At 40.4% G+C, this 19,608-nt stretch overlaps 1 protein-coding gene across 3 annotated transcripts in view; it reads left to right on the forward strand.

The window, feature by feature from the left end:
- Nucleotides 1–19,608, forward strand: part of CAD (carbamoyl-phosphate synthetase 2, aspartate transcarbamylase, and dihydroorotase) — a 290,191-nt gene that overhangs the window by 232,257 nt on the left and 38,326 nt on the right. For all 3 annotated transcript variants that reach the window (XM_053709445.1, XM_053709446.1, XM_053709447.1), the window contains one exon: nucleotides 11,328–11,429. In XM_053709445.1, the coding sequence (XP_053565420.1) occupies nucleotides 11,328–11,429 (102 nt within the window). The remainder of the gene's footprint in view (nucleotides 1–11,327; nucleotides 11,430–19,608) is intronic.

A 19,608-nucleotide genomic window follows, 5' to 3' on the forward strand; every position in this document is an offset into this window, starting at 1 on the left:
ACGTTGTATTTTAAATGTGCTTGGGAGGGTATGTATGTTAACAGTTAAAGGGACAGTGTACTAGTTAAATAAAGCACTCAATGAATCTCGGCAAGGATCATATCACACAGAGCATTGTCAGCTCCGGTGTTTGTAGAAGTTTGTGCCGTTACTGGCTTGGTAACCTGGTGCTCGGTTAGGAAACGGCACGGGGCTGTCTGATTTTAGCTGAAAACAATTTCTCTGTTCTGCTGCTATGATATTAGCAAATATAGCTTCAATATCTATATATGTTGGTCAGTAACTTCCTGGCTGTATTCACCTAGTTAGGGAGTGTGGGAAAACCCCATAGTTCTGCTGCGAGTATTACGTACATATACATAAGCACTGAAAACGCACCAAGGTCTTAGTTTTAGGAACTTTAGCTGCAAAATATCTAATGTATATTGCAAAGTTTACTAACGTATAATGCTTTAACTATGCACTTGTTTTTGTGTACACCGTTCCTTTTAAAATCAGAGCTAAACCCATATATAGCACTAATGTTGTAGCAAAAGGAGATAGAAGTCATAATTCACCTAGTAGCTTTTTAAAATATTTCCAATTCCCTTTAATAAGATGACCCCTTTCTCTCTGTATCCTTTGTTTTTCAATGAGAGAATACTGAGGTAGGTTCAGGAAGGTGCATGTATCTTGAGCACTGTACGTCGGCAGTGTTTACAACAATGTTTGTAATAATGTTATAGATAAAGTGCAAAGGACACAAATATATGTGTCTCCCTTAAAGGAACAGTCTCGTCAAAATTAAACTTTCATGATTCAGAAAGAGCAGCAATTTTATGCAACTTTTCTAATTTACTCCTATTATCATTTTGTCTTTGTTCTCTTGGTATCTTTATTTTAAAAAGCAGGAATGTACACATAGGAGCCAGCCCATGTTTGGTTCAAACCTGGGTAGCACTTTCTGATTAGTGTCTAAATGTAGCCACCAATCAGCAAGCGCTACCCAGGTGCTGAGTCAAAAATGGGCCAGCTCCTAAGTTTACATTCAAATAAAGATACCAAGAGAATGAAGAAATTAGAAAGTTGCTTATAATTGCATGCTCTATCTGAATCGTGAAAGTTTAGTTTTGACTAAACTATTCCTTTAAGTGATCAATGTAAACTGTTTTTAATTTTCTTCTTAAATGGAAAGAGTCCACAGCTGCATTCATTACTTTTGGGAAATAAGAACCTGGCCACAAGGAGGAGACAAAGACTTAAATACTCCTCCCACTTCCCTCATCCCCCAGTCATTCTTTGCCTTTCATCCCAGGAGGTTGGCAGAGCAGTGTCAGAAGTTGTTTTTTGTTTTTTTTTGTGTTTTTTTTTTCTTTTTTTCTTTTTCTCTTTTATTATTTTATTTTTTTCTATATTAATGTTTATTATGGAGGGTGCTACTCTTAGACAAGAAACGGGAGTTTTAAGTAGTCCTTTCAGTCTCTCGTGTGAAGGCTTGGGCAAAAGTGAAATTCCGGAGATGCAGTGGGAGCTTCCCCTGCGACACCATCCCGACTCGTATTCACAGCTCCTTTTCAGCACTTGGCGTTGTCGAACTTCACTACCTGCTGTCCTCTCTCAAATTCATGGTGGAGGCAAGGCTACTATTCGTCACACTTGAAGGGTCGTGTTCCTGTCCCACGGCGTGGATTCTGGTAAGATCATTTCTTTTACAAGATACGATAAGTCAACGGATTTCATCCTTACTTGTGGGATATTCACCTCCTGGTCAGCAGAAGGAGGCAAAGATCACCACAGCAGAGCTGTATATATAACTCCTCCCTTCCCTCCCACCACAGTCAATCTCTTTGCCTGTGTTAGTGATAGGGAGAGGTAAAGTGAGGTGTTAGTTTAGAATCTTCAATCAAGAGTTTATTATTTTTTTAACTGGTGCCACTTTGTGCTAGTGTGTAGCCTAGACCAGATCAGTCTCTTCAATACAAAAAGAGAAGCATTTGGTGGCTTTGAAGCAATAGGAACTGGTGGGATAAAATTCTCACTGCGCCTCCTATACATGTTTGCTGCCCCAATCTAGATAGCCTAAGCACTTTTAACTCAGGCTGATCTTTGTCCACAGGGCTATGGGAGGGAGAGGACCTCTGACCACCTGCTGGGCTGCCATGCTGTCTCTCAGCATTCAAGGTAAGTGCTAACTTTCTTATTTCTAGGGACACATCCTCTCAGAACAAAGGTAGCACTACATTTCATGCACACATGTCAAGGGCTGTGCTACGAAAGGGCTCTTATTGTGCTGAGACTGTTCTCTTCTTCTGAGAGTACTGTTTTAACGGCTGGGGCTGGAAAACGGACAGCTTTATTTTACTGTCTCACAAGCAGTGTTTTGATACAGTTGCAGTCCGGACTATGTCTAGTTTTATTCTGTGGGGTTCTACAGAGTTGCCTTATTGTGTTCTAGCACACTTGCTGGCGTTACTCCAAATACAAGTTTTTAATGTTTATCTGGAGCGGTTACATGTAAAGTTACAAATGTTAAGACTCCATTTTTACTTTATTATTGCCCGGGAGTTTAAGCACTGCACGCCCACGATGGGCGGAGCCTTGGTGCGTAGGTCTTTCCGACGACCTCATTTTCTTAGCCCGGGAGTTGCAGTTTAATACGCCCACGATGGGCGGAGCAAGGCTACGCTTTGTCGCACTAGGACAGTTTGCGCGCCTTTTTTTATGTCAGTCCCGGTTAATGTTGTGACTGGCAATGCCTATGTCGGGAACAAATGTGTGGCATTTTCATTTGCTGTGGTTAATTCAGCAGAGACTTGTGCGTGTTTATTAAAAATTTGCAGTGCATTGTGTGCTGTCTGTGGTGAGACAGGAACAGTGGCAGTGTGGTAAAGGAGTCAGACTTGTTAACTCCATTACGTTAGCAATCTAGGAGGAACAACTGTAGCAATTTATTGTATTATGATACTGCTCGTTTTGGTTTCCTATTTAAAGGCACAGTACCACCCAACTTTTATTTACACATCTAGTTGTATAAGAAGCCCTACACCATATGTTTAATTTCTCTACTGTTAAGTTACAAATGTGAGGCATTTTACACATTTAAAGAGACAGTAGCGTTTTTATGGGTTGATTTTGTTCAAGGTATTCTGGATGCTTATGTGTTCATCCATTACGTCCTGAAGGGACTAACAATGCACAAAAAATAACGTTATTTTTGCACTTAAAGTGATAGTGCCGTTTTTTTGTGGGGTTCCTTTTCTTGATTCATTTTAGCTGTTTAAAGTATGTTGCAGCTTTGTGCTTAAAATGGAACAAGTGCACACATAGCATAAAGTTATTTTGGCCCACATGCGGTGCTCTGCGGTTCCTTGCAATTTTTTATGGATGGCGTGCACAAGACATGGTTGCTTTAGTGTTCATTGCAATGTCTATTACTAGCAAGGTTCACATGATACTTAGTTATTTCTGACACAGAAATAAGTGAATTTAAAGTGACGGTAATGTTTTTTTGTGTTTATCTTAAAACATTGCTTTTCCTTTTTTTCTGAACTTCTCCTTTTATGGAGGTAAGTTCTGGGGTTTTAAATCCAGCAGCAACTGATTTTCCCCTTCACAGGATTCCATGCATTAACCTAGTATTGCAGTACATCCAGCCAGCTATAGTAGCCTAATGGTTAGTTTAAACTTTTCCTTTCCTTCCTTCTCCCGTTTTCAGGGAGATGTATCCTATAGCGGATGCTATCAGGAATTCTTGGCGGACGGTTCCTAAGGTGATAGTAGTTCGTTTAGCCAAGGCGGAAAGAGCTCCTATCGTTTTTGGGGTAGTTGTACCTTCAAGGACCCTAGGGAAATTAGAGTGTCTCCTTAAGAAGTTTTTCTTTGCAACTGGCGGCCTGCATTTTTCACGGTTACGACTGTGGCTGCTTATTGGTTTGATGCCCTGGAAGAATCTCTTATGTCTGTGACTTCTTTGGAGAGATACAGGACATAATTAAAGCTCTTAAATTGGCTAATTCCTTTGTTATGGATGCTTCTCTGCAGATTACTAAAGTGGCGACTAAGAGTTCAGGATTTTCCATCTTAGCGTGCAGACCCTTAGGGTTGCAATCTTGGTCTGCGGATGTGTCCTCTAAATCTAAGCCTTTTGGCTATTTCTTAAAAGGGAGAACCCTGTTTGGGACTGACCTGCAAGAGATTATTTCTGACATCACTGGAGGTAAGGGTCATTCCCTCTCTCAGGATAACAAGATCCATTCAGAGGGGTCGACAGAGTAATTTTTGTGCCTTTTGAAATTTTAAGGGAAACCCTCTTTCCTCTTCTTCTAAACAGGAAGGTGTCTATTCGCAAGCCATATCCACCTGGAGTCCACGCCTGCCTTGGAACAAGGGCAAGTCAGCATGAAGGGCAGACTGTCTTTCTTCACCCAGGCTTGGATATGGGATGTCTGGATCCCTGGGCTTTAGTGATAGTGTCTCAGGGATACAAGCTGGAATTCGGAAATTCTCCTCCCAGAGGAAGGTTTCTTCTTTCTCGATTGTCTGTGGCAGTTTATGAGGGAGGCGTTTTTATGCCGTGTAAGAGACCTGTCCTCCATGAGAGTATTTTGTACCGTTCCAATTCAGGAGAAGGGACAGGGGTTGTATTCAAATCTGTTTGTAGTTCCCACAAAAGAGGGAATTTTCAGACCTATCTTAGCTCTTAAGAGCCTAAACAGGTTACTCGGAGTTCCGTCTTTCAAGATGGAGGCTATTCGTACCTTTCTTACATTGATCCAGGAGGGTCAAATTTTTGTTTACCGTGGATCTAAAGGATGCATATTTTCATGTTCTTATCCACAGACGTTCATTTTCGGTTTGTGACTCTTACTTTCGGTCACGGCTCCCAGAATTTTTAAAGGGTTCTGGGGTTTCTGCTGGCGGTTCTAGGCCGCGGGGCATTACAGTAGCGCCCTATCTGGTTGATATTCTGATCCAGGTGTTGTCTTACCAACTGACAAGGTCTCATACCAACATTGTTCTGTCTTTTCTAAAGGCTCACGGGTGGACGGTGAATTTAGAAAAGTTTGTTAGTTCCACAGACCAGGGTTCCTTTCTTGGGAACTCTAATCGACTCTCAATCCATAAAGATCTTTTGACGAACGTCAGAAAGTTAAAGATTCTGAATACATGCCGAACCCTTCAGTCCAATTCCTCGGCCGTCAGTGGCTCAGTGCATGGAGGCAATTGGATTGATGGTAGCTGCAATGGACATCATTCAGTTTGCATAATCACCATTCCATTGTCTTGGCATGCTCAGTTGTAAAGGTCTGAGATGAAAACGAGCAAATTTGTCTCCTCAAATAGATCTAGTTCTGGAGACAAGGGACTCTTTCCTATGGTGGTTGTCGTCGGATCATCTGTCCCAAGGGACGTGCTTCCGCAGACCCTCAAGGGTGATAGTGACAACGGACGCCAGCCTGATAGGATGGGGAGCAGTCTGGAGCTCCCTGAAGGCTCAGGGTGTGTGGACTCGTTCGGCGTCTCTACTTCCCATCAATATTCTGGAGTTGAGAGCAATAATTAATGCGCTTCAGGCTTGGCCTCAGTTAGCTTCGGCCAAATTCATCAGTCTCCAGTCGGACAACATTACTACTGTAGCTTTCATCAATCATCAGGGAGGAACAAGGAGTTCCTTAGCGATGACAGAAGTAGCTAAGTTAATTCAGTGGGCAGAGGCTCACTCTTGTTATTTGTCGGCAATCTACATCCCAGGAGTGGAAAACTGGGAAGCAGATTTTCTGAGCAGACAGACTTTCATCCGGGAGAGTGGGAACTCCATCCGGAGGTATTTGCAGACCTGTTCTCAAACGGGGCAGCCCCGAGTTGGATCTCATGGCATCTCGCCAGAATGCCAAGCTTCCGAGATACAGGGCCAGGTCCAGGGATCCCCAGGCCGAGCTGATAGATGCCTTGGTCCTTCAGCCTAACTTACGTGTTTCCTCCATTTGCTCATCTTCCACGAGTGATTGCTCGAGTCAAGCAGGAGAGGGCATCGGTGATACTCATCGCCGCTGCGTGACCTCGCAGGACTTGGTATGCCGGTCTGGTGGACATGTCCTCCCAGCCTCTTTGGTAGCTTCCGTTGAGGAACGACGTTCTCTTTCAGGGACCCTTCCATCATCCGAATCTAGTTTCTCTGCAGCTGACTGCATGGCGAATTGAATGCTTGTTTATCTAAGCAAGGGTTTTCTGATTCGGTTATAGATACTTTGATTCAGGCACGTAAGCCTGTTACTAGGAAAATTTACCATAAGATATGGCATAGATATCTTTATCGGTGCGAATCCAAGGGCTACTCATGGAGTAGGGTTAGGATTCCCAAGATTTTGTCTTTTCTCCAAGATGGATTGGAGAAAGGATTTTCAGCAAGTTCATTTAAGGGACAGATTTCTGCTTTGTCTATTTTGTTGTACAAGCGTCTGGCAGATGTTCCAGATGTTCGGTCTTTTTGTCAGGCTCTCCTAGAATCAGGCCTGTGTTTAGACAATTTGCTCCTCCTTGGAGTTTGAATTTGGTTCTTAAGATTCTTCAAGGGGTTCCGTTTGAACCTATGCATTCCATAGATATTGTTATTATCTTGGAAAATTTTGTTTTTGGTTGCTATTTTTTCTGCTCGCAGAGTTTCTGAGCTTTCGGCATTACAATGTGATTCTCCTTATCTTATTTTTCATCGGATAAGGTAGTGTTATGTACCAAACCTGGTTTCTTCCTAAGGTTGTTTCAGATAAAAAATCAGGAAATTGTTGTTCCTTCCTTGTGTTCTAATCTTTCTTCTAAAAAGGAGCGACTGTTACATAATTTGGACGTGGTCCATGCCTTGAAGCTTTACTTGCAGGCACCTAAGGATTTTCGTCAATCTTCTTCCCTGTTTGTTGTGTTTTCCGGGAAGCGTAGGGGTCAGAAGGCTACTGCTACTTCTCTTTCTTTTTGGCTGAAGAGTATCATCCGTTTTGCATATGAGACTGCTGGACAGCAGCCTCTTGAACGAATTACGGCTCATTCCACTAGGGCTGTAGGCTTCCTCATGGGCATTCAACAATGATGCTTCTGTTGAACAGATTTGCAAAGCTGCAACTTGGTCTTCTCTTCACACTTTTTCAAAATTTTACAAATTTGATACTTTTGCCTCGTCTGAGGCTGTTTTTGGGAGAAAGGTTCTTCACGCAGTGGTGCCTTCCGTTTAGGTTCCCTGTCTTGTCCCTCCCTTTCATCCGTGTCCTATAGCTTTGGTATTGTATCCCATAAATAGGGATGAAATCCGTGGACTCATCGTATCTTGTAAAAGAAAAAGGAAATGTCGAAAAACGATGAGTCCACGGCCCGCCCTGTTTTACCTTCTCTGATTGCACTGTAACGCATTTGTTAGGTAAAATTTGGGGTCTCAATGGGACTCCTTTAGTATCTTGGAATCAAGGGTTAATATCTCCTGAGGGGGATTATTGAACGGGGGGGTTTTAATCATGTTTTTATGTGATTTCAACTGCTTATGTGTAGTGTTTTTCTGGCTCTTGGCTTGGAACATATAGGCTTTCAAAGTGACGCGACCCTACGGTTGGGCGTACTTTTGTTTTTTGGACTGTACGGTTCACCTGGTGACCGGGGTTTTTACGTCTGTCTCTCCCATTTCCGCCTTCCTGTCTGTTTGGCGTCTGAATAATAGTCTACTGCAGTCTGGTTATCAGGAGGTGGTGAGTGCCCCAGTCATTGGGGGTGTCTGGTGCTGTTTTTATTTAGGTTTTATAGTCCACTTTAAGTATCCAACTATGGAGGATACTGATGTTGAATCGGGTCAACTTTCTGGGTCAGACTCCTTGTCCTGTGATGAGTGGGAATCGGACCCTTGGACACAGGTTCATCCGTTATGTTCCTCAGGCCGTTCTAGAGCTCCTTGTTCCTCGAGCTCGGGGATTCAAGACACTGCTGAGCCTTCTGCCTCGGGGGCCCTGTCCTCCGGGAGGCGAGTTTCCTACTGCTCCCTTCTAATACTACACATGCGGGTAACCCAAGTTATGTCTTTCCCTCCTCGGATGGGAGTCTGGAGGTGGTGGCGCGTTTTGGTTTCTACATCATTTTGATGCTGGCTCCATGTTAATCTGTTACATATTTTCTCTCTGAGAGTTGAATAGTCTGCTTGGCAGTGGTAACCCTGTTGCGGGCTGGCCCTGCTTGGATTCAGTTCTGCTGTCATGCGACTTTTTCAGACACGTGGTGACTATCGGCCTAGCTGGTCTGGTAGGGGCACAGATTTCTCACAATAATGTTTGTGTTATTTTGCTTCTAGTTACACATTTACCAGGACTCTCGGGTCTGAGTGGTTCTTGGTAGTGTTTCGGTTTTTTTATGACTATCTCTCGGGGGAATGGTCAGCAAAAATGCGGCGCGTCACTCTGTTCCTGCTTTTTGGGGCGCTGGAGTATTCCTTCCACGTGGTGCGAAGGATAGAGGCCCTAGCACCGCGTCTTTTTGTCTGCCCATCAGGGTGGGTTTTAGCCTTTTGGAGGCTTGGGAAATTGTCCTGTTAGGACTTGTTCCGCTGAGAGTCTCTGGTTTTGTGACCTTCTGGACTATCTCTCCTTGGATGGGTCACCTTCGGGATCTGGTTTCCCTTCGGGAGTTAAGTTTGTTCCTCTTAAGGACATCTGACAGTGTAGTCTGGCGATCTATAGGTCCTAATGACCTTCCCATGTGGTTTAGGGATTGCTGCTTAAGTGGCACCCACAACCACGTATTTCTCCCCTATGGTTTATCCTGGGGGGTATAGGGTCCTGCAGTGTTCTGTGGGTAGCTTGTCCTCGGCATCGTGGTAACCTGATGGGTTACAGTTTCCATCCATGGGAGGGGTGTGTTCAGCCTTAACTACTTCGGGTAGTTTTACGAGGTGGCGTTTGATCCCTGGTAGGGGATTAGCCTCGCTGGTCAAGCACATTCGTGTTCTGTTGCTTGGTGGACTAATTATCGAGCATCTTTGTACGTACTTGAGAGTCCTTGCTACTTTTAGAGCATTGGTCTTCTGTGAGGAGGTCTCTTCCCTTTGGATTGGGATTTGCTCTTGCTCTTGTTATCCAACTTCGTCCGGATGTTCTCTGGGAGATCTATCGGTCTCTAGGACCAGGGATTTCTGTTCCTGCATGATGGTTTAGTTTAACCTTTTTAGGACACAGGGGACTTATCCTGATCTTCTGGTTGTCGAGGAGTTGTTCTCGGATCCTTCTTTTGAAAATTGCCGTGGGATGTTACGGATGTAAGATCCTAGGTGGGACCGGGGAGTTCAGTGTTCTGGGTTCCTCCGCCTTCGTCCTTGTTCTGGCTTTTTCTTTGGGCCAACTTTTCTAGGTGCCGGGTAGCTGTGGTTCCCTGGGGTCAGCAGCCTGTTGTACCTTGTCGGTGACGGTTCCAGCTTCACAGGGGGATGGTTGCAAGGGCAAGATTTTTATTTCTGTGCTTGATAGGCGCGCTGACTCAATGGGGTCGTCACTGAGGGACTTTTCTGTGATACAGTGGAGTGACCTTGTTTTCTCCCGGTTTCTTCCTTGACACTCCTGTTCCTTGGGCAGGTGTCTCTCGATGCTCTCGTTTCTGGGGGTTCACTATGTCTTTCTCTCCTCTCTTCAGAGATGTAGTTCCTTTGTGGGAGCTCTCCGGTGGGTGAGAGGTTGAAGCAGGTTTTTTCTTCGGTTCGGACAATGGTCAACTTCTGTTGTTCTTTCCTAACTGCTCTTGGCCGACATTGAGACTTAAGTTGATTGGCTCGCGAGTTTTCTTGGATCTTGTGCCTTCTCGAGTGTCTCTAGATGGAGTAGCTGTGTCTACTCTTTTGCTTTCGTGGGTCGGTCCTCGGTTACCTTGCTTCCCTGCTCAGATCTGCCATTGCTTGGGCTTGTCCGGCTGGGGATACGATCTGAGATCTGTTGTTCATTCGCAGGTCTTTGGGCCAGTGGACTTTTGATTAGTCCGGCGCCTTAGTTGCCTGGTGGGTGGGCATTTTGGTATTTGCCTTGTTGGCAGTTTTCCTTGTGGATGTCTCGGAATTGTACCAAGGAAGGTGAGTTTCTGGACTCGGGCATTTTTTACTGGGTTCCTACTGTATCTTCATTACTCAGTTTTTTTCTGAGTTCCGATGTAGAGGATTTGGTTTTTCAGCTGTCATTTTATATGCTTCTGTACGATTCTTGGGTTCTTGTTGTCTACAGGAGATGGTTCCTTTAGAGAATCTTTATCCCTTTTGGGTATACAGTTGGCTTCCTTATCCTTTTCTTTTTGGGGGATTTGGGACGACCTTTTGGCGGAGTCTGCTTGGGATCTCTGGTTGGACTTCGGACTGTCTGAGTCTGTATCCTTGTGGGCCTTTTTCACTCTTAATTTTCTACCCGGCTCTGAAGAAGCGGGGTTTGGGATGGTTTGTGTTTTTCTAGCTTGGTGCCCTCAGAATGGGCTGCCTATTGTACCCTTCCATTTTGATATTCATTTTCTTCTTTAGATTGGGTATTTTTTTCCCAAAAGTAATGAATGCAGCTGTGGACTCTTTCCATTTAAGAAGAAAAACATAAATTATGCTTACCTGATCATTTTCTTTTGTTCTGATGGAAAGAGTCCACGGCTCACCCTTAATTTTATGTTGGGCGTCCTTATTTTATTCTTCTGGCACCTTTCACCTGATATTTCTTCTACTGTTCCTTGTTCCTCGGCAGAATGACTGGGGGATGAGGGAAGTGGGAGGAGTATTTAAGCCTTTGGCTGGGTTGTCTTTGCCTCCTCCTGGTGGCCAGGTTCTTATTTCCCAAAAGTAATGAATGCAGCTGTGGACTCTTTCCATCAGAAGTAAAGAAAATGATCAGGTAAGCATAATTTGTTTTTGATGTGTGCTTTAGTAAAATATCACATTAGCATTACTGAGTTTGGGCTGTGGATAAATTCTTAGATAACTGTAATTGTATAAGTGGGGAAGTCTAGAAAAGGGATGAGCTTAGGATCAGCTTATTTAGTTTTCTAGTACAAAATGTAAATGTGCTTGTTGAAAGGGTACGTTTTCCTCTTAGGGTTTTTAATGGTATAGGATTATCAGGGGGTTCCATCTAGTCTATCCCGCTGCTGTTCAGGATGTAGGTTGGTTTGTATCCCACCATGAAACATATCTCTACTTGTTTTTTGTAGAATTAAGTTGGCTTAGAGGTCACAGTTCATATGCGTCATGCAGACGTTTATTACAGTAACTCCACAAACTGTGTCACCCCAATCTGTGACCCCCCCCCCCCCGCCTGCCCCCATATTGTCACTGCAGGCTGATAACTGCAATCTCTGTCCCATCTCAGGAGGAATTTGACAGCATTGAGGAAGCTCTGCCTGACACTGATGTGCTGTATGTGACCCGTATACAGAAGGAGCGGTTTGAGTCCAAGGAGGAGTATGACGCTGTGAGTAATCTGGGGCTCCTCTGGGTGCGGTTTTATGTTATCTAAAATAATAGGTTTGGAGATACAGCTGTGTGACCGTGGTCTGCACTAAGGCTTTTATTAGGACGTCTTTCTCAAAAGCGAATAGTGATGCAAAACAAGAACAGTCATGATCGCAAAAGCATTCTTTTTATATTTTATATTTATTGTGTGTATATAAATATGTAGTTTAGCCGGTAATATTTATTTAGTGTGTATATAAATATGTAGTTTAGCCGGTAATATTTATTGTGTGTATATAAATATGTAGTTTAGCCGGTAATATTTATTGTGTGTATATATAAATATGTAGTTTAGCCGGTAGTATTTATTGTGTGTATATATAAATATGTAGTTTAGCCGGTAGTATTTATTGTGTGTATATAAATATGTAGTTTAGCCGGTAGTATTTATTGTGTGTATATAAATATGTAGTTTAGCCGGTAATATTTATTGTGTGTATATAAATATGTAGTTTAGCCGGTAATAATTATTGTGTGTATATAAATATGTAGTTTAGCCAGTAATATTTATTGTGTGTGTATATAAATATGTAGTTTAGCCGGTAATATTTATTGTGTATATATAAATATGTAGTTTAGCCGCTAATATGTATTGTGTATATATAAATATGTAGTTTAGCCGGTAATAATTATTGTGTGTATATAAATATGTAGTTTAGCCGGTAATATTTATTGTGTGTGTGTATATAAATATGTAGTTTAGCCGGTAATATTTATTGTGTATATATAAATATGTAGTTTAGCCGGTAATATTTATTGTGTATATATAAATATGTAGTTTAGCCGGTAATATTTATTGTGTGTATATAAATATGTAGTTTAGCTGGTAATATTTATTGTGTGTATATATAAATATGTAGTTTAGCCATTTATTGTGTGTATATAAATATGTAGTTTAGCCGGTAATATTTATTGTGTGTATATATAAATATGTAGTTTAGCCATTTATTGTGTGTATATAAATATGTAGTTTAGCCGGTAATATTTATTGTGTGTGTATATAAATATGTAGTTTAGCCGGTAATATTTATTGTGTGTATATAAATATGTAGTTTAGCTGGTATTATTTATTGTGTATATATAAATATGTAGTTTAGCCGGTAATATTTATTGTGTGTATATAAATATGTAGTTTAGCCATTTATTGTGTGTATATAAATATGTAGTTTAGCCGGTAATATTTATTGTGTGTATATAAATATGTAGTTTAGCCGGTAATGTTTATTGTGTGTATATATAAATATGTACTTTAGCCGGTAATATTTATTGTGTGTATATAAATATGTAGTTTAGCTGGTAGTATTTATTGTGTGTGTATATATAAATATGTACTTTAGCCGGTAATATTTATTGTGTGTATATATAAATATGTAGTTTAGCCAGTAATATTTATTGTGTGTGTATATAAATATGTCGTTTAGCCGGTAATATTTATTGTGTGTGTATATAAATATGTAGTTTAGCCGGTAATATTTATTGTGTGTATATATAAATATGTAGTTTAGCCGGTAGTATTTATTGTGTGTATATATAAATATGTAGTTTAGCCGGTAATATTTATTGTGTGTATATATAAATATGTAGTTTAGCCGGTAATATTTATTGTGTGTATATATAAATATGTAGTTTAGCTGGTAGTATTTATTGTGTGTATATATAAATATGTAGTTTAGCCGGTAATATTTATTGTGTGTATATATAAATATGTAGTTTAGCCGGTAGTATTTATTGTGTGTATATATAAATATGTAGTTTAGCCGGTAATATTTATTGTGTGTATATATAAATATGTAGTATTTATTGTGTGTATATATAAATATGTAGTTTAGCCGGTAATATTTATTGTGTGTATATATATAAATATGTAGTTTAGCTGGTAGTATTTATTGTGTGTATATATAAATATGTAGTTTAGCCGGTAATATTTATTGTGTGTATATAAATATGTAGTTTAGCCGGTAGTATTTGTGTGTATATATAAATATGTAGTTTAGCTGGTAGTATTTATTCTGTGTATATATAAATATGTAGTTTAGCTGGTAGTATTTATTGTGTGTATATATAAATATGTAGTTTAGCCGGTAATATTTATTGTGTGTATATATAAATATGTAGTTTAGCTGGTAGTATTTCTTTCATGTAATTAGCAAGAGTCCATGAGCTAGTGACGTATGGGATATACATTCCTACCAGGAGGGGCAAAGTTTCCCAAACCTCAAAATGCCTATAAATACACCCCTCACCACACCCACAATTCAGTTTTACAAACTTTGCCTCCGATGGAGGTGGTGAAGTAAGTTTGTGCTAGATTCTACGTTGATATGCGCTCCGCAGCAAGTTGGAGCCCGGTTTTCCTCTCAGCGTGCAGTGAATGTCAGAGGGATGTGAAGAGAGTATTGCCTATTTGAATGCAGTGATCTCCTTCTACGGGGTCTATTTCATAGGTTCTCTGTTATCGGTCGTAGAGATTCATCTCTTACCTCCCTTTTCAGATCGACGATATACTCTTATATATACCATTACCTCTGCTGATTCTCGTTTCAGTACTGGTTTGGCTTTCTACAAACATGTAGATGAGTGTCCTGGGGTAAGTAAATCTTATTTTCTGTGACACTCTAAGCTATGGTTGGGCACTTTGTTTATAAAGTTCTAAATATATGTATTCAAACATTTATTTGCCTTGACTCAGAATGTTCAACTTAACTTATTTTTCAGACAGTCAGTTTCATATTTGGGATAATGCATTTGAATTAATCATTTTTTTCTTACCTTCAAAAATTTGACTCTTTTTTTGTCGCAAAAATTCTTTTCCGTTTCCGGCGTCATACGTGTCGCCGGAAGTTGCGTCATTTTTTTGACGTTATTTTGCGCCAAAGATGTCGGCGTTCCGGATGTGGCGTCATTTTTGGCGCCAAAAGCATTTAGGCGCCAAATAATGTGGGCGTCTGATTTGGCGCTAAAAAATATGGGCGTCGCTTTTGTCTCCACATTATTTAAGTCTCATTTTTTATTGCTTCTGGTTGCTAGAAGCTTGTTCTTTGGCATTCTTTCCCATTCCTGAAACTGTCATTTAAGGAATTTGATCAATTTTGCTTTATATGTTGTTTTTTCTCTTACATATTGCAAGATGTCTCACGTTGCATCTGAGTCAGAAGATACTACAGGAAAATCGCTGTCTAGTGCTGGATCTACCAAAGCTAAGTGTATCTGCTGTAAACTTTTGGTAGCTATTCCTCCGGCTGTTGTTTGTATTGATTGTCATGACAAACTTGTTAATGCAGATAATATTTCCTTTAGTAAAGTACCATTGCCTGTTGCAGTTCCTTCAACATCTAAGGTGCAGAATGTTCCTGATAACATAAGAGATTTTGTTTCTGAATCCATAAAGAAGGCTATGTCTGTTATTTCTCCTTCTAGTAAACGTAAAAAATCTTTTAAAACTTCTCTCCCTACAGATGAATTTTTAAATGAACATCATCATTCTGATTCTGATGACTCTTCTGGTTCAGAGGATTCTGTCTCAGAGGTTGATGCTGATAAATCTTCATATTTATTTAAAATGGAATTTATTCGTTCTTTACTTAAAGAAGTACTAATTGCTTTAGAAATAGAGGATTCTGGTCCTCTTGATACTAATTCTAAACGTTTGGATAAGGTATTTAAAGCTCCTGTGGTTATTCCAGAAGTTTTTCCTGTTCCTAATGCTATTTCTGCAGTAATTTCCAAAGAATGGGATAAATTGGGTAATTCATTTACTCCTTCTAAACGTTTTAAGCAATTATATCCTGTACCGTCTGACAGGTTAGAATTTTGGGACATAATCCCTAAAGTTGATGGGGCTATTTCTACCCTTGCTAAACGTACTACTATTCCTACGTCAGATGGTACTTCGTTTAAGGATCCTTTAGATAGGAAAATTGAATCCTTTCTAAGAAAAGCTTATCTGTGTTCAGGTAATCTTCTTAGACCTGCTATATCTTTGGCTGATGTTGCTGCAGCTTCAACTTTTTGGTTGGAAACTTTAGCGCAACAAGTAACACATCATGATTCTCATGATATTATTATTCTTCTTCAGCATGCTAATAATTTTATCTGTGATGCCATTTTTGATATTATCAGAGTTGATGTCAGGTTTATGTCTCTAGCTATTTTAGCTAGAAGAGCTTTATGGCTTAAAACTTGGAATGCTGATATGGCTTCTAAATCAACTCTACTTTCTATTTCTTTCCAGGGTAACAAATTATTTGGTTCTCAGTTGGATTCTATTATTTCAACTGTTACTGGTGGGAAAGGAACTTTTTTACCACAGGATAAAAAATCTAAAGGTAAAAACAGGGCTAATAATCGTTTTCGTTCCTTTCGTTTCAACAAAGAACAAAAGCCTGATCCTTCATCCTCAGGAGCAGTTTCAGTTTGGAAACCATCTCCAGTCTGGAATAAATCCAAGCCAGCTAGAAAGGCAAAGCCTGCTTCTAAGTCCACATGAAGGTGCGGCCCTCATTCCAGCTCAGCTGGTAGGGGGCAGGTTACGTTTTTTCAAGGAAATTTGGATCAATTCTGTTCACAATCTTTGGATTCAGAACATTGTTTCAGAAGGGTACAGAATTGGTTTCAAGATGAGACCTCCTGCAAAGAGATTTTTTCTTTCCCGTGTCCCAGTAAATCCAGTAAAAGCTCAAGCATTTCTGAATTGTGTTTCAGATCTAGAGTTGACTGGAGTAATTATGCCAGTTCCAGTTCCGGAACAGGGGATGGGGTTTTATTCAAATCTCTTCATTGTACCAAAGAAGGAGAATTCCTTCAGACCCGTTCTGGATCTAAAAATATTGAATCGTTATGTAAGGATACCAACGTTCAAGATGGTAACTGTAAGGACTATCTTGCCTTTTGTTCAGCAAGGGAATTATATGTCCACAATAGATTTACAGGATGCATATCTGCATATTCCGATTCATCCAGTTCATTATCAGTTCCTGAGATTCTCTTTTCTGGACAAGCATTACCAGTTTGTGGCTCTGCCGTTTGGCCTAGCTACAGCTCCAAGAATTTTTTCAAAGGTTCTCGGTGCCCTTCTGTCTGTAATCAGAGAACAGGGTATTGTGGTATTTCCTTATTTGGACGATATCTTGGTACTTGCTCAGTCTTTACATTTAGCAGAATCTCATACGAATCGACTTGTGTTGTTTCTTCAAGATCATGGTTGGAGGATCAATTTACCAAAAAGTTCATTGATTCCTCAGACAAGGGTAACCTTTCTGGGTTTCCAGATGGATTCAGTGTCCATGACTCTGTCTTTAACAGACAAGAGACGTCTAAAATTGATTGCAGCTTGTCGAAACCTTCAGTCACAATCATTCCCTTCGGTAGCCTTATGCATGGAAATTCTAGGTCTTATGACTGCTGCATCGGACGCGATCCCCTTTGCTCGTTTTCACATGCAACCTCTTCAGCTCTGTATGCTGAATCAATGGTGCAAGGATTACACAAAGATATCTCAATTAATATCTTTAAAACCGATTGTTCGACACTCTCTAACATGGTGGACAGATCACCATCGTTTAATTCAGGGGGCTTCTTTTGTGCTTCCGACCTGGACTGTAATTTCAACAGATGCAAGTCTCACAGGTTGGGGAGCTGTGTGGGGATCTCTGACGGCACAAGGAGTTTGGGAATCTCAGGAGGTGAGATTACCGATCAATATTTTGGAACTCCGTGCAATTTTCAGAGCTCTTCAATTTTGGCCTCTTCTGAAGAGAGAATCGTTCATTTGTTTTCAGACAGACAATGTCACAACTGTGGCATACATCAATCATCAAGGAGGGACTCACAGTCCTCTGGCTATGAAAGAAGTATCTCGAATTTTGGTTTGGGCGGAATCCAGCTCCTGTCTAATCTCTGCGGTTCATATCCCAGGTATAGACAATTGGGAAGCGGATTATCTCAGTCGCCAAACGTTGCATCCGGGCGAATGGTCTCTTCACCCAGAGGTATTTCTTCAGATTGTTCAAATGTGGGAACTTCCAGAAATAGATCTGATGGCGTCCCATCTAAACAAGAAACTTCCCAGGTATCTGTCCAGATCCCGGGATCCTCAGGCGGAGGCAGTGGATGCATTATCACTTCCTTGGAAGTATCATCCTGCCTATATCTTTCCGCCTCTAGTTCTTCTTCCAAGAGTAATCTCCAAGATTCTGAAAGAATGCTCGTTTGTTCTGCTGGTAGCTCCGGCATGGCCTCACAGGTTTTGGTATGCGGATCTTGTCCGGATGGCCTCTTGCCAACCGTGGACTCTTCCGTTAAGACCAGACCTTCTGTCACAAGGTCCTTTTTTCCATCAGGATCTGAAATCCTTAAATTTAAAGGTATGGAGATTGAACGCTTGATTCTTGGTCAAAGAGGTTTCTCTGACTCTGATTGATACTATGTGACAGGCTCGTAAATCTGTATCTAGAGAGATATATTATAGAGTCTGGAAGACTTATATTTCTTGGTGTCTTTCTCATCATTTTTCTTGGCATTCTTTTAGAATACCGAAGAATATTACAGTTTCTTCAGGATGGTTTAGATAAGGGTTTGTCCGCAAGTTCCTTGAAAGGACAAATCTCTGCTCTTTCTGTTCTTTTTCACAGAAAGATTGCTATTCTTCCTGATATTCATTGTTTTGTACAAGCTCTGGTTCGTATAAAACCTGTCATTAAGTCAATTTCTCCTCCTTGGAGTTTGAATTTGGTTCTGGGGGCTCTTCAAGCTCCTCCATTTGAACCTATGCATTCATTGGACATTAAATTACTTTCTTGGAAAGTTTTGTTCCTTTTGGCCATCTCTTCTGCCAGAAGAGTTTCTGAATTATCTGCTCTTTCTTGTGAGTCTCCTTTTCTGATTTTTCATCAGGATAAGGCGGTGTTGCGAACTTCTTTTGAATTTTTACCTAAAGTTGTGAATTTCAACAACATTAGTAGAGAAATTGCGGTTCCTTCATTATGTCCTAATCCTAAGAATTCTAAGGAGAAATCGTTGCATTCTTTGGATGTTGTTACAGCTTTGAAATATTATGTTGAAGCTACTAAATCTTTTCGAAAGACTTCTAGTCTATTTGTCATCTTTTCCGGTTCTAGAAAAGGCCAGAAAGCTTCTGCCATTTCTTTGGCATCTTGGTTGAAATCTTTAATTCATCTTGCCTATGTTGAGTCGGGTAAAACTCCGCCTCAGAGGATTACAGCTCATTCTACTAGGTCAGTTTCTACTTCCTGGGCGTTTAGGAATGAAGCTTCGGTTGATCAGATTTGCAAAGCAGCAACTTGGTCCTCTTTGCATACTTTTACTAAATTCTACCATTTTGATGTATTTTCTTCTTCTGAAGCAGTTTTTGGTAGAAAAGTACTTCAGGCAGCGGTTTCAGTTTGAATCTTTTGCTTATGTTTTTCATTAAACTTTATTTTGGGTGTGGATTATTTTCAGCAGGAATTGGCTGTCTTTATTTTATCCCTCCCTCTCTAGTGACTCTTGTGTGGAAAGATCCACATCTTGGGTAATCATTATCCCATACGTCACTAGCTCATGGACTCTTGCTAATTACATGAAAGAAAACATAATTTATGTAAGAACTTACCTGATAAATTCATTTCTTTCATATTAGCAAGAGTCCATGAGGCCCGCCCTTTTTTGTGGTGGTTATGATTTTTTTGTATAAAGCACAATTATTCCAATTCCTTATTTTATATGCTTTCGCACTTTTTTCTTATCACCCCACTTCTTGGCTATTCGTTAAACTGAATTGTGGGTGTGGTGAGGGGTGTATTTATAGGCATTTTGAGGCTTGGGAAACTTTGCCCCTCCTGGTAGGAATGTATATCCCATACGTCACTAGCTCATGGACTCTTGCTAATATGAAAGAAATGAATTTATCAGGTAAGTTCTTACATAAATTATGTTTTATTGTGTGTATATATAAATATGTAGTTTAGCCGGTAATATTTATTGTGTGTATATAAATATGTAGTTTAGCCGGTAGTATTTATTGTGTGTATATATAAATATGTAGTTTAGCCGGTAATATTTATTGTGTGTATATATAAATATGTAGTTTAGCCAGTAATATTTATTGTGTGTATATAAATATGTAGTTTAGCCGGTAATAT

This window comes from Bombina bombina, chromosome 4 (assembly GCF_027579735.1).
Source record: "Bombina bombina isolate aBomBom1 chromosome 4, aBomBom1.pri, whole genome shotgun sequence".
Classification (NCBI taxonomy): Eukaryota; Metazoa; Chordata; class Amphibia; order Anura; family Bombinatoridae; genus Bombina; species Bombina bombina.